At 35.3% G+C, this 14,123-nt stretch overlaps 2 protein-coding genes across 3 annotated transcripts; both read right to left on the bottom strand.

Moving 5' to 3' along the window:
- Positions 1 to 4: 4 nt before the first annotated feature.
- On the bottom strand, positions 5 to 14,070 carry LOC106165640 (uncharacterized). The gene is made up of 10 exons (XM_087000746.1): positions 13,721 to 14,070; positions 11,643 to 11,769; positions 11,116 to 11,283; positions 10,201 to 10,374; positions 2,777 to 2,850; positions 2,048 to 2,245; positions 1,679 to 1,772; positions 1,234 to 1,367; positions 859 to 1,002; positions 5 to 612 (listed from the first exon to the last, which is right to left on the bottom strand). The coding sequence occupies exons 1-10, from the start codon at positions 14,021 to 14,023 to the stop codon at positions 487 to 489; spliced, it is 1,542 nt and encodes a 513-aa protein (XP_086856872.1). The 5' UTR covers positions 14,024 to 14,070; the 3' UTR covers positions 5 to 486.
- On the bottom strand, positions 4,200 to 6,300 carry LOC106165641 (uncharacterized). Of its 2 annotated transcripts, XM_087000747.1 has the most exons (3): positions 6,144 to 6,291; positions 6,061 to 6,113; positions 4,200 to 5,893 (listed from the first exon to the last, which is right to left on the bottom strand). In XM_087000747.1, the coding sequence occupies exons 1-3, from the start codon at positions 6,153 to 6,155 to the stop codon at positions 5,500 to 5,502; spliced, it is 459 nt and encodes a 152-aa protein (XP_086856873.1). In that variant the 5' UTR covers positions 6,156 to 6,291; the 3' UTR covers positions 4,200 to 5,499. The 2 variants fall into 2 exon arrangements, with proteins under 2 accessions (XP_086856873.1, XP_013399388.1); XM_013543934.3 differs by having other exon boundaries at positions 6,061 to 6,300.
- Positions 14,071 to 14,123: the final 53 nt, after the last annotated feature.

Here is a 14,123-nt window from a genome sequence, read left to right as displayed (position 1 = left end):
TTCATGGCATTCATAGTTTTTTATTCATTTACCTAAAACAAGAACAAGAAATAATTTAAAAGAAACCAAAAGACAAAGGTTTAACAACATCATTTAAAAATATTCTTCAACCTGAACATGGAATGGTCTTTAGAACCAATTAATGTTTTAGAAATTGTAATATGACATAATTTTACATAACAACGTTGAAATATAACATCCAAAATTGTATAATTTTACAACTGCAGTCCTGAGAAACCACAAGAATGTTTTAAGTATAATTTTTTTACATCTAAGAAGTATAGATTCTTTTCTATTGCATAGTACTGCAAATCTTGAGTTCAGGCTATATATTCTCAACTCAGATCATGTCTTCTCGGCGTCTTCGCTGTGAAAGTTATCATAAAATCCTTTAAATGCTCTACAAGGAAATCCATTTAACAGCAACTGAGAAAAGTAATGTTCCATTTATATAATTGAAGTTTAACTATATATAGATATCTCTATTTATTTTGCATTCACTGCCCAGTCATATGGCCAGTAGGATATTTTAAATGATTTCTCTGCAAGAAGTTCTGCAATTTGAGATTTCTTGTCCCCTTCTCTTAAATGTTCATGGACCCACAGCAAAACCTACAACATGCAAAGTAAAAGAATAATTTAACTTACAGTACACAAGAGAACATTAACACTGCTAAATATGATTTAAACTAACACTGTTAAATGGTCTCAATTGTAAGTCCAGTAGAAAATTTTACTGCCATAAAACATAGCTGGTAACTAATCTACACAATATAATTAAATGTTGTGTAAAACGTCACCACATAAAAGTATCCTGATTAATAACCATTAAGTGTCTTAAACATGCCATTTAAATACCTCTTCGTCATTTGATCCGAAATCTTCCCCATACCACTTCAGAATTTTGGACAACTTGACATGATGGTTTTCCATGTCTACTGAACACCCATCATCGCCCTCCAAGAAAGACTTTGCTGCCAAGTTCAGTTGGTCATAAATGCGCTGCAACAGAAAAATAAAAATACCCATATCACCATCCTATCAAACACCAGAATAAATTGTAGGTTTCACATTTTGTATTATAAAATCTATTGTTAATATAATATTTAAAAATATTAAAAAATATTTTCATGTTTCTTAAAATTTTTCAGTGTGTACATGGAACAAATATGAAGACATGAAATGTATGCATAATAACAGTAACACTGGGGTGTCTCTTGAACAAAAACTTACCTCAGATGTATAGGTCTTAATTGGTGGACAGCTTTTTGCTCCACACACCAAGGCAAAGTGGATAAGTGGTTCATGCTTTTGTAAGGCCACTTTCAAGCGGGGATCACTTTTTCCAAATGGCTTAAATAGCATACCTAGAAGAAAGTTAAAGAAAAGCACTTGCATTACTAAATGTCTTGTCATGTCTGAGATTCTGGTAAAATAATATGATTGGTTTACAATGTACTTGCATGTTATTACCATTGGATAATGTCCATTAAATTTTTGGGCAGAGCCCATTTTAGTATCCTGTATTATATAAAGCTCATTTTTACAAGTTGTACCTATGAAATATTTCATGCATAATGAAACACAATTTCTGTATTAATGAAATATTTCATACATAATCTCTCATTAGCCACATTTTTTCCTATTCAAAACAAGCAACAATGTTACTTGGACTTACCAATACCCTTCCTATTAGCTCTTAGAATACCATTTTCAATGTCTTGAAGAGAGTAGGAATAACCACCAATAATGTATCGTACCTTGTTAAAAAACTGAAACGAGTATCAAGATATACTAGTATTGAACTGCTCAAGGAACACAAAATCTGGGAGTAATTGTATGTGTATGGGGCATGTGCTTTTATTTTAAAGTGCAGGGTAAACACTTTCCATTTCTGCACCGCCCTCTGTCTACACATTCTCCCCCCAATGTTGTTATTATTAATATCAAATTTTTATTTTGGGTGGGTGGGTGGGTTAAAAAGTATCTTAATGTGTTTGTACGACTATCCACATAACTTTTTTAATTCATGATGTTCCAGGCTTACCTTGTATCTCTGCCAAATGTTGACAGCTGGCCCATTTTTCACAGTGGCATGAATGACCAAAGCGTTGTAGATATTGATGAAGAAGGCAATCTTTTCTTCTCGACTAGCATCCTCTATCTGAACCCTTTGTAGGTCTCTGGTCATCTCAAGATACTTCTGAAAGTCCTCACTTTGACCAATGCCCTTGTAATCAACTGCCTAATAGATGACAGACTTATCAATACACAAACACACACACATAAATATATGTTCATGTTTGAGTTGTAACAAGTAATATAAATTTTGTTCAAACCTAGTTATTGAAAATCATTGTTAACAACAATACACGTACATGTAAAAAATAACTAGTATAAGTACCAGGCACTGGTTTCACATAAAAACCTGAAGCCCAAAAAATTGTTCTAAACTTTTTGTCAAAAATTAATTCTACTTCATTTCAAGAAACATTCAAAGTAGTTAAATTAAAGTGCTGGCCTGAGACTCAAGTTCCTATTTAAAAAATTGTGATGGGGGGGGGGGGGGTATTGATCTTGGTATGCAAAAAGTTTGAAAATCAAGACTCATGGTAGTCAGCCCCCAGGTAAAAGCAGATGCAATATTCCTCTTTCCATGTTACTAATACTAATTTATCCCAGGTCAAAGTGGACTTAAGTTTTGGTCTTTTGGGCTTCTGTTTTATTATGCAAAGCAGACCCCAGGATTAGATTTGCAGCTCTACATCATACACACCTTGCCATCTTCAGACAAGAAACTGCCATATAGCTTCAGTATCAACTTTCTCAGATCTCTGGCCAATTCCACCGCTGAAGTAAAAGATGAGAAACTTCTTTGTTTAGCAAGTTTTGCCTAGTAGGTTTATATTCCAGAAACCTTCACTAATTTATATTATGTGCATTCAAATTTATCACTTTATTAATTGCTACTTGTTAATTTATGTAAGCATCACTTTCTGGCATTGTTGGCTAGAGTTACAATGCCTCCTAACACTTCTCCATTTAGTTTTCTGTATCTACTAGTTAAACCTACATGTGGCAGCAGTAACATGTAGTGGATGCCATCTTGATCAAGGTCTAGTGAATCGACTGCTAAATAGACAGCTGAATAGACCGAAAGCTTGCTTCCATGGATATAATTATTCATGGATATAAATTGAACTTTAATGATTAAAATTTAGATGTAAATTTGCAACTGTTTTGTTCAATTTTGAATTTGATAAAAACCAAACATTATTTTACTTCATTGTCATTTGCACTTCGAGTTAGTGGTTATGGGTTTAAAGGCCTATTCCAAATGAAATTATTTTTCTACTAAAATTGACCCAACTACATGGGCACTCTTGCTGAATGCAATGAGATAAACATGCCTCCTCGTTTCCTATGTAGACTCAATAGGTTTTCCTTGTATTCTATTGAATGCGGAAAGGAGGGATGTTCATCTGATTGCATTCAGGGAGACCCCCCACAAAGTTGGATCAATCTACATAGAACGATAGTCTCATTTGGGAATGGGCCTTAGGTTTAAAGGAAGGGCTGATGTGGTTAATTCTGTGAATTGGGTGAAGGTCAGTTATGTCAATGTACCCGCCATCATCCTCCTAGCTGAAATTAAGGCACTCCGCAAGCACTGGCCAACTAGGAAATGTGACTGGCTCATAAGAACCACACTGGAACACACCATTCAAATGATACATATTTTAAGGATAACAACTGTTCATTTTAGCTCAAAAATGAAATTTTCCTAGGGTTAATGACCCTTTTCCCATACTTAATGAATTAAACTCTACATTTAAAGTTAGTTCCCCTTTTCTTTTCCAAAACTTTTTTTAAAATAAAATTTTTAGAGATTATGTGAGTATAGCCCTTTATGGAGCTTTATCTTTTTTTGAAGAACTTTAAGAAATTATAGAGTATAGCCATCTATGGGGGTCGCGTGGTCCTATGGCAAGCACAGATTTCTCAATAATTGCTAAAACTGCAGTTTATTTGAGGTAAAATGGAATATATTTCTACGAGTTGTTTACAGTGTTTTGACTGTAATGTAGAGTTATCACTCAAATGTAATTTTAGGAAAAGAGACCAGCTTAGTTTTATCTCAGTAAACCAAAAACATCAATTTAAGAAACTGAATTAATAGATGTGAGAACTGACACAAATTTAAGTAATAAAATAAGTTTATTTTTTATTATCCTACGTACAACCAGTGCACCACTCATGGAACATGTCAGCTTATCAAATTGCATCGTTTAGCACAAAAACTACAGAATATTCTGTGTGAAAAAAGGGTAAAACATGAATGCAAAACAAAATATCATGAACATACAAATAGCACACTACACCTATATACAAATATGTACATTATTAAAACTAACAGTATTAACTTGGCACAAAATAAAATCTATTCAACTAGCTTCATTGCACAAATACCTGCAATGACTGGACTTCCCATACTACTGAAAATGAAATCAAATCATTTGTCTCACAATCTTTCCTTACTTTAATTCCATAACTGTTAAAACTACCAAATTTGATAGCTTGTTAATAAAGGCTGTTCAAACAATTACAAGGAGAAAATGACCACACATTACCTTTCTTCCACAACAATGACAGAAATACAAATCAATATGAAACCTTGTTGAAATAAGTAGACTTGACACCACTCAAAAGTGTATATGTGATATGAAAATTCAAAATAATTTGCATCAACACAGGAATGGAAAATATAGCACAGTACTTATACATTTTAAATTGTTAAATAAGCTTGTAATACCAAAACTGAAATCTAAAACAGCAAATGAATCTACTCTTCAAACTAGAAATATTTCAATTTTATCAAGCCTAAAAGGCCCAATATGTTTAAGGTCACCAAAAAAAAGATGCTCCTGTAAAAACATATCTTCACAATACTTAAAATATACTGTCATTCCAAAGCAATATTAAAACGTTTACTGTCAAGAAAAATACTTAAAATGTACAATGAAACTTTTATCTGGAACTTGAACCACTTGCTTCTTTTCCAGACAATGTGTGCAGCTGCACAGACTTCACCATAATACTCCCCTCCCTTTGTAAAAGAATTTACAATCAACAGATCTCAAGGGGGAAGTAACAGATTACTTAAGATAATCCCACAGAAGTCATCTGCTTATATAATAGTTCTAGGTACCGACAGCAAGCAAGTCACGAAACATGAAAACCTGCTAAGTTAACAGGGCCAAAAAGGTCATTATCAAGGCCCGTTTTCAGTATTAAATTTAATAGTAAACCCCTGCATTTTATATCATATGAAAGGGCAGGTGTTGCTCTTTCAAACCATATAGAACAAAGCTAGATTTGACATAATAAAAAAACGTTCTCTAATAAGAGTTAATAAAAACATGTTGCGCACAGTTTAGTACAGCTGCTGACAGCAGTAACAGTTCACTATCTTTCTCGTCCGTATCAGTTCTTCACTTATCAATTCTTCACTTTCACTTCCTCACCATTGTACAGGGCGCAGTATTTGATAGTGTGTGCAGTGTCCCCTGTCTTTCCACACAGGGGACACTTGTATGCCCTGAGAATTGGGCAGGTAACTCTAAAGCCGTCTCGTAGGACGTGAGACCGGTAGATTATGGGCTCTTCTCCATTGTTTCTGCAAAACACGCAGACGCGAGTGGGTGTCTTGGTCTTGCCGTGTCTTCTCTTCCTGAGAAGTCTGGCCAAGGGTGTATTGCCATTCACCGTCTCCTCGGAAATACGGACTGATTGCAGTAGTTCTTGCACTTCGTCGACTGCAAGGCTGTCCTGAGGGGGGATTGCTGTCATTGGGGTGAAAGGCAGAAATCCAGTCTGCAAATTTTCTAAACCCCTTAAAAAAATCAAAATATAACACTTTAAGAAAACATCCACAATGCAAGAAATGCACAAATTACCAGACTATATCTGACTCGAGGTTAACCGCAAAATTATACCAAAATTCTTATCAAAAAATTATTGTAATGCGCAATTAAAATCGGATGAAGTGCAATGTTTTACCCATTCAAGTCCTGGAAACGCGGCAGGTTCAAGATATAGTCAACATCGAGAAGCCTTGGGTCGGTGCAATAATTTGAATTCAGGTCGTATGCCATTGTGGATCTTATCTGTTGCTGTTGAAGCCCTCTAAATGACCCTCTCTGTGAAAATGACAACGACTTGTTGTTTCCTCCACGTGCTGAGACTGGGCCTTGATTGGTCCATCTGCTCTGAGACAGCGCGTGGTGGCAGCAAATTCATGTTTCACTTTTGATTGACAGTCTGGCTGAAAACGATGTCAGACTGGATGGAGCCAAACTTGATCCTACTTCCTAGATCAGAGAAGCCGCCACAGACAATTTTGATACAATGTTACTGATCGTCCCTCGTACATTTGCGACTATAAAACATCTGCTATGTTATCATTGTTTATCGTCTACCGCCAAAGCAATTATCCAACGAGAAGAGTGATGAGACCTGGGCATTTCAATACGAAAACAAACATAGTTAAAAAATTGAACAAAATGTAACAGAAATTTGCAGCTCCACCACGAAACCGTTTTCAGAAAAAAATACGTCTTCCCACAGCCAGTAATGTTTCTATGTGCAATGTTGTCTACGAATGGCGTTCGAAAAATAACAAGTTTTATGCGATGTCTAATTTTCTTTATTCTTCGTGACAAAAATACTGATGCAATTTTTTTTACTAAAACAACTTAACTACTTGTTTATTATAGTAGATCTAATCGAACTGCTAGGCCTCCAGCTAAGCGTAAGTTAGTAGGCTGGCGAGGTGCCACTTGTTCAGCTTCATTGTTTAGAAGTAGGGAGGTCAGGTCAACTTTGATAGTAACATAAATGTCAGCCAAAATGATCTTACCTCAGAGAAATTCATGAGCTTTCCAAAACATTTTATTTTTTGAAAATCAAGCAAGCCAATCAAAAGTTTTAAATTAAAAGAATGCTAGTCGGCCACAAAATTTTGAAAAAGTCTTGTATGCAAGCATAGGTAACAGTGGAAGCCAAAAGTGTCACCTAATTGCCCAAACAATTAAACAAAATTGGCATAACTTTTGAATGGGGTAAAATATCCATTTGAAATTTTCTGTAAAGTTACACTATGCCAAGAAGAATCTGACAAGATATAATTTTCTGTAATTTATCCATTATTTCCATGGCAACTGTTGCTAAATATCAATAGCGATCAATACTATTTTTATGTACAGACACAGATGTGTCTGTACATATTGCCATCACCTGCGTCTGTCGTCGCCGTCGCCGAGCACTTTCAACGTTAACACCATAAGTGGAAGACAGTTTTACCTTTTGGCTTTATATTTACAGAGCTGATGAATATTCATAAAACGCAGGTCAAGTTCGAAAATCAGCATGATCGGGCCATTATTGTAGAATTTATGCTGTTTTTTTCACTTTTCAGCATATATGCAACACTGTTAACACATTTCAAGGAAAACTGATAGGCCTGTTGTCATGAAACTCACAGGAGTAATCAATCTTACTAAAACACAGGTCAAGTTCGAAAATCGGCATGATCGGACCATTATTTTATAAGTTATGCTGTTTTTTCACTTTTCAGCATATATGCAAAACTGTTAACACATTTCAAGGAAAACCCATAGGCCTGTTGTCATGAAACTCGAAGGAGTAATCAATCTTACTAAAACGCAGGTCAAGTTCGAAAATAGCATAATCGGACCATTATTTTATAAGTTATGCTGTTTTTTCACATTTCCTCAGATTCAATTCTTAGGCATGTTAACAGTCTCTTTATTTAATTAAATAAGATACGTAAAAGTGTTTGTTTGACATTTCCTGCATCTTTACAACATTGTTAGTTGATTACGTAAAAATGATGGTAAACCTGTAATCGTGTATTGTGTAATAAGGTGTCAAAAATGAAAATAAACTCATATCATTGCAGTTTGTAAGATTCAATCATTCACTATGTTCAGAAACTCAGAATGGAGGAAATTGGACATTTGACACTGTTCTATTGATATTTTTCACATCTCATCAATTTTCTTAGTTGATCATAAAAAAATGGCAGTAAACTGTTAATTTTGTTTTATGTTAAAAAAGTGTTTAAAATGGAAATAAACCCATTTCAGAATAGTGCTGTCTTGTTTCACATTTCCTCAGATTTAATTTTTAGGCATGTTAACAGTTTCATTATTTAATTAATAAGATAAGTCAAAGTGTTTGTTTGACATTTCCTGCATCTTTACAACATTGTTAGTTGATTTTGTAAAAATGATGGTAAACTTGTTATCGTGTATTGTGTAATAAATTTTCAAATATGGAAATAAACTCATATCATTACAGTTTGTAAGATTCAATCATTCACTATGTTCAGAAACTCAGAATGGAGGAAATTGGACATTTGACACTGTTCTATTGATATTTTCCCATCTCATCAATTTTCTTAGTTGATCATATAAAAATGGCAGTAAACTGTTAATTTTGTTTTATGTTAAAAAAGTGTTAAAAATGAAAAAAAAACAAACATTTCAGAACAGTGCTGTCTTGTTTACATTTTGGCATTTTCAAGTTGTGACTTTGAAGTTCCATGGGCCTGAAGACCTTTGCTAGTCACATTTTCTGAATATCCATAATACTAATATTTTATTATTAAAAATTGATGGTCATTATGCTGTTAAACGTTATGTAATATTGCATCAAAATTTGGAAAAAAAATATTTTGGGCACTGCTCCCATGATGACCATTTAAGAAAAATCATGTCACTTACTGTTCTCAAACTTACAGGAAAGAAACATGGGACTAAAATACAGCTTCAGTAGGCAATGCAGTCTGTTTGGTAATTCTTTCTGCTAGTTAAACAGTTTTTTTTGTGAAAATTTAATTTTTCACATATTGGCATTTTCAAGGTGTGACTTTGAAGTTCCATGGGCTTGAAGACCCATGCTAGTCACATTTTCTGAAAATCCATGAAAAGTATATTTTATTATTAAAAATTGACGGTCATTATGCTGTTAACCATTATGTAATATTGCATCAGAATAGAAGAAAACACAATTTTGGGTGCTGCTGCCATGATGACCATTATGGGAAAACCATGTTACTGATGATTGCCAAACGTTCAAAAAAGAAATACAGGACTAAAATGCAGCCTGAGTTGCAAAAGCAGTCTAATTGGCTTCTTTTTCTGGAAGTTATACATTTTCAAAGTGTGAACTTGAACTGCCATGGGCCTGAAGCCTTATGCTTGTTACACATTTTACTTACATTGGTATTACCTGTTGAGCATAATTAAAATTTGATGTTTAATTTGCAGTTTAACATAATGTACTTTTGCATCAGAATTGACAGTAGCCTATTTTATGCATAGTTATTTCCTGCTTTTTGTCTGTACATTTGACAGCTTTGCTGCCTTGTTTTTTTTTATTTTACAACCTTAAGGCTTCAGCATCACTGCCCAAAGGTTACTTTTGGATGAAAATGATTCTGAAAAATGTGCCATCACTAAAAACAAAAATAATTGCTTCTAATGTATCTGTTGCTATGGAAAACGTCATTATGATAGCTGTTGCTATGGTAACAGTTTGAATTATTTTTTTACAGATTATCATGAATTTTTTAACTGAATATGAAGTGGGAAATACTCTTGGTACTTGGTACTCTTGGTACTTGGAATTTAAGTTAAATAGTAAACAAATACCATGTCACTGTTGACATGGCAACCAATATGACAATGACAATTGCATATACAATTTTAAGGTTTAACTAGTAGAAAATGCCAGAATGCACAATGAAAATAAGTAATATTCGATTTTGGTAAGTTATCATTTATCCAAAAAATTTAAATTGATATTGGACATCATAAAGAAGGTTCTTAGATCTGGTCTGATGGTTAACTGATTATTGTTAATTTGGGGTTTGATGGTAGGTGCCTTAATGACAATATTATTAATTTCAAAAGCCCAGGGCTGTTGGGACACGTCTACTGTATCAGAACCTACATGTATGCCCTATATTAAGAAACGACCATTATGTGGGTTGGGCTTGTGTGAAATCTCCGCTCTTTCATTTTTCTCCACACCTTCCTAAACAGCTCAGGTTTTAAACTTTATTGTAGATAGAAAAAAGATAGAAAAAAAAAAAAAAAACTCATGTTGTCTAACCTGGCCTGGCCAAGCACTCTGACCCCGCACCAACATTCAGTGCACTGGTCTCTTCATCTTCAACCAGGCGGTAGAAGCTGCTCGGGTTATCCAAAAATTCTGGGTGTTTACTCAAACTATGAGCATAGTGCCTGTCTACCAACTGCTGGCCCATTTCAATGGCTTTGCTACGATCTGTATAATGTAAAATACAGCATGGAGAGTAAATCAAAGTGGAAATTAGAGAAATTCCTTGAGAAATAATGTCGTTCACCACCCCAAGTTTCAAAACTAACCGGAAAATCCCTTCTTAGCTAATAAATAGAGGTGATTCTGATGTTCATGAAAAAAAGGTCAGCACCTTGAAACAAGGGAGGCTGTTGACACGGGGCCATAGCGATAGTCCGAAGGTTCATTGGTCCGAATGTTCACTATAGAACCTTCGGACCAATGAACCCTTGATTAAAAAATCGATGAAAATGTTACCACTTTTCGGACCAATGAACCTTTGGACCAATGAACCTTCGGACTATCGAGACGCCCCCGTTGACACAAATTAGACCAAACAAATAGAGAATCTGAGCTACATCAAGAGGAGGAATGACATGTACAAAATACTGAGAATTTCAGGGAATAAAAGAACCATGAAAAGTAAAATTACTGTAATGACAAAGTGATTTGTAAACATTTTTCTTGCAGCTGTTAACAAAGCTAGTTTTTTCCTTCTTTTTTAGTGAAGTAGACCAGTAAGGAAGGCAGGGGTGTGAGGCAGAATATATATGGCCCCTTTCTTGCCATCCCCACCAAGTCCATCTTTAATCAGCACTAACTATTACCTCATGGTAACTGTATGCCCAGAGAGCAATGATTATCCTTCTATTATTGAAGTTAGATGTTAATGCAAAACAATAAAAACTGCTGGAGACCATTACCCACCAATAGCCTTTGCCTTTACAATCCAATCTACCAAGTCATTTCCACTGAAAGAATTCTTGTGGACTGTAAACAAGCCAGCACGGTGGTTCTGTATAATATCACTGGACTTAATTTCTTTAACAAGTTTTGCATATTCATCAGGCTCACATGAAAAACCACTGCTTTCATCTAAATAAGAAAATAAAAGATATTACTCATATCAAAATTCTCTGAAATTAAAAACAAGCCAGTCCCCCATTGCAACATATTAAATGTAAATGTAAAGCAAATTAGTCCTAATCCTTCCCACAATCTCACAAACCTAACATTCTCTTTCTCCTGTCCTCCACCTTTTTTCGTCATAGTGAAGTTCTGTCATATTTTTCATTGCTGCATTAGACAAGATGAATATTTTAACACCAAACCTCAGATAAATTCCTATGACATTTATTTCTCTATTACATTTTCCAAATAATCCAAACAAAGCAATTTTTTCCATTTTGTGAAAACAAAGCTTCCCTTGACACACAAACCTGGGGTTTTGTTACCTTTTTTACTTTTATCTTGATCTTGCTCCACAGCAGTGCTGGGGTCTGGTGGAACTGGAGCCTCTGGGGGAGGGGTGGTGTTCTTCACATCTTCTACAAGCTTTTCAAAATTTTCTCTTTCCTCTACCTGAAGAAAAATCAAGTTTCCTTTTATGTGACTTTTTTTTTTTTTTTTTTTTGGGGGGGGGGGGGGAGAAGGGGGAGAAAGAGGGGCATGGAAATTAAAAGTCTCATTTACTTTATACAGGGGCGGACATGGAGATATTTTCTGACAGTCTTCCTAATTATCTTTGTTGATCCATCCTCCATTTTTTAGCATCTTCTGACAGAAAAAAGGGGAGGGGGGGGGAGGAGGAGTAGCAACATATGCACCTTGTTTGCTTTGACTTATTATCTTAATCACAGTCATGTTATGAATATATTATATAAAAATATTATACAAGTGTGCTGGCCTCAGAAAACAAAACTAGATTTATGGAAGTATTCATCAAGGGGGTTACACAGATGTACCCTGTGTGGTACAATGTAGATGAATATGTACATTTTTTCTTTCTTCACAAGAAGTACACTCCAAATAATACAGTCTAAAAAAAGTTCCCCAGTATGTACACAGAGCAACTACATTGTACATATATTATACCATATTATGGCTTTCTTTGTTCCAAATGACTATATGTCCACAAAATGTGGCACAGCTGCTGAGCTACTCAAATATCTTATGGACAGTTAGTGGACCTTCATTATCAATACAGTCTAATCTTCCGGTGTACCTAATTACCCTCGACAACCGAGGACAACCGAGAACAACCGAACACAAGCACTAATTACCGTCCACACAACAGTCCACAAGCAATAAATACCGCCCACAAGTGTCCTCCCATATGAAATAGTTGTAAAATCAACTAATAGTTAGAAATTTAACATAAGATGGTGCTTAAACGTATACGGCCCTGAAAGAGGTCACAGGTGCGGGGCTGTGGACGTTTTGAAAACGACGTAAAACGATTTTCACTTTTGTAATAATAATTGTTATAACTAGGTTGCCTTTAGATTAAATAAACGTTAAACGTGACAGCCAAGCGTGCCGAAAACAGTCTCTGTACGTGTATAAGCTACATTAGTGCACTGTTAAGTTTTCACATGTTAGAAAATGATCGAGGTTTTGACAGAAAAGTAACACCGACTAATGCTATTGCTATGCACATATGTCAGACCTGAATTGTCAATAAACATTTGTTTTATTTCTCATCTGATATTGCTTGAAATAACCGCATTCAGTGCACTAATGTAGCTTTTACACGTACAGAGCCCGTTCACTGCACGCTCGGCTGTCACCTTGAACACTTGTTGAATCTAAAGGCAACCTAGCCATATGTATAACTGTATAGGGCCTACTTATGAACGTTTTTTCCCCTTTTTGCATTTTGGAAGCCTAGAATACAACAGTTAACATCATTTAACGTAGTTTTCAATGCGACAAATGTGACAATTGAGTGTGGTTCTCCGTTTGAAAACGTCTGCAGACCCGCGTCCATGACCGCGTCCATGACGTTTTTTTTTTTTTTTTTTCAATAAAGCACCATCTTGTGTTAAATTTCTAACTATTAGTTGATTTTACAACTATTTCATATGGGAGGACACTTGTGGGCGGTATTTATTGCTTGTAGACTGTTGTGTGGACGGTAATTAGTGCTTGTGTTCGGTAGTGTTCGATTGTTCTCGGTTGTCGACGGTAATTAGGTACACCCCTAATCTTCACGTACCTGTAAATAAAATGATACTCAGTTTTTTTTAAAAAAACTAATAATTTATAGTCTATTTTTATAATTATAACTTTCATCATTTTTCCGTCACGGCTGTCAAGATTCTGCATAAAATTCACTAAATTTAGACACATATCTTACCTGCCTGGCTGTTTGGTCAAGAAGACCACAAATTACATCTATACTGACTTACTTACTGTTCCGCAGTAAGACTATCGTCTGCTCCCCTCCCTCTCCACTCTACGAACCACACACAACGCCATTAAATCGAGCACATACAGGTAGTTTAATAACGGGCCTTGCATCATTACTTACAAGCTTTTGAAAATCATCATTGCCGCCAATATGTGTTGCGTTAAAAAAGATCTGCGGAACTGTGTTCTTGCCAGTCCTCTCCGCGAGTGGCTCTCTACATTGTGGAAAATTGTCCAAATTGACATCCGTGTACGGCAGTTCTAGTTCTCGTAATTTGGACTTGGCGCGTAAACAGTGAGGGCAACCTGTTATGGTATAAATGACTATACGCCCTTTCAGATCCATTTTTTCGATAATAAGACTTCTCCACTTAGTTTTTGATTCAACTTTTCTGAAAAACGAGTTGAACCATATTCTGATCATCGATTGTAATCTGAGCCAATGCGGAAATGCAATGACCTTGACCTGACGCCGGTGTATCATAAACCCAAACCATTACCAATTAAAAACAGCTAAAATGCAT

The sequence above is a fragment of the Lingula anatina genome, chromosome 1, assembly GCF_051362555.1.
Source record: "Lingula anatina isolate TDL-2025a chromosome 1, LinAna3.0, whole genome shotgun sequence".
In the NCBI taxonomy this organism is placed as follows: domain Eukaryota; kingdom Metazoa; phylum Brachiopoda; class Lingulata; order Lingulida; family Lingulidae; genus Lingula; species Lingula anatina.
This window is presented reverse-complemented; position numbering and strand designations above follow the sequence as displayed.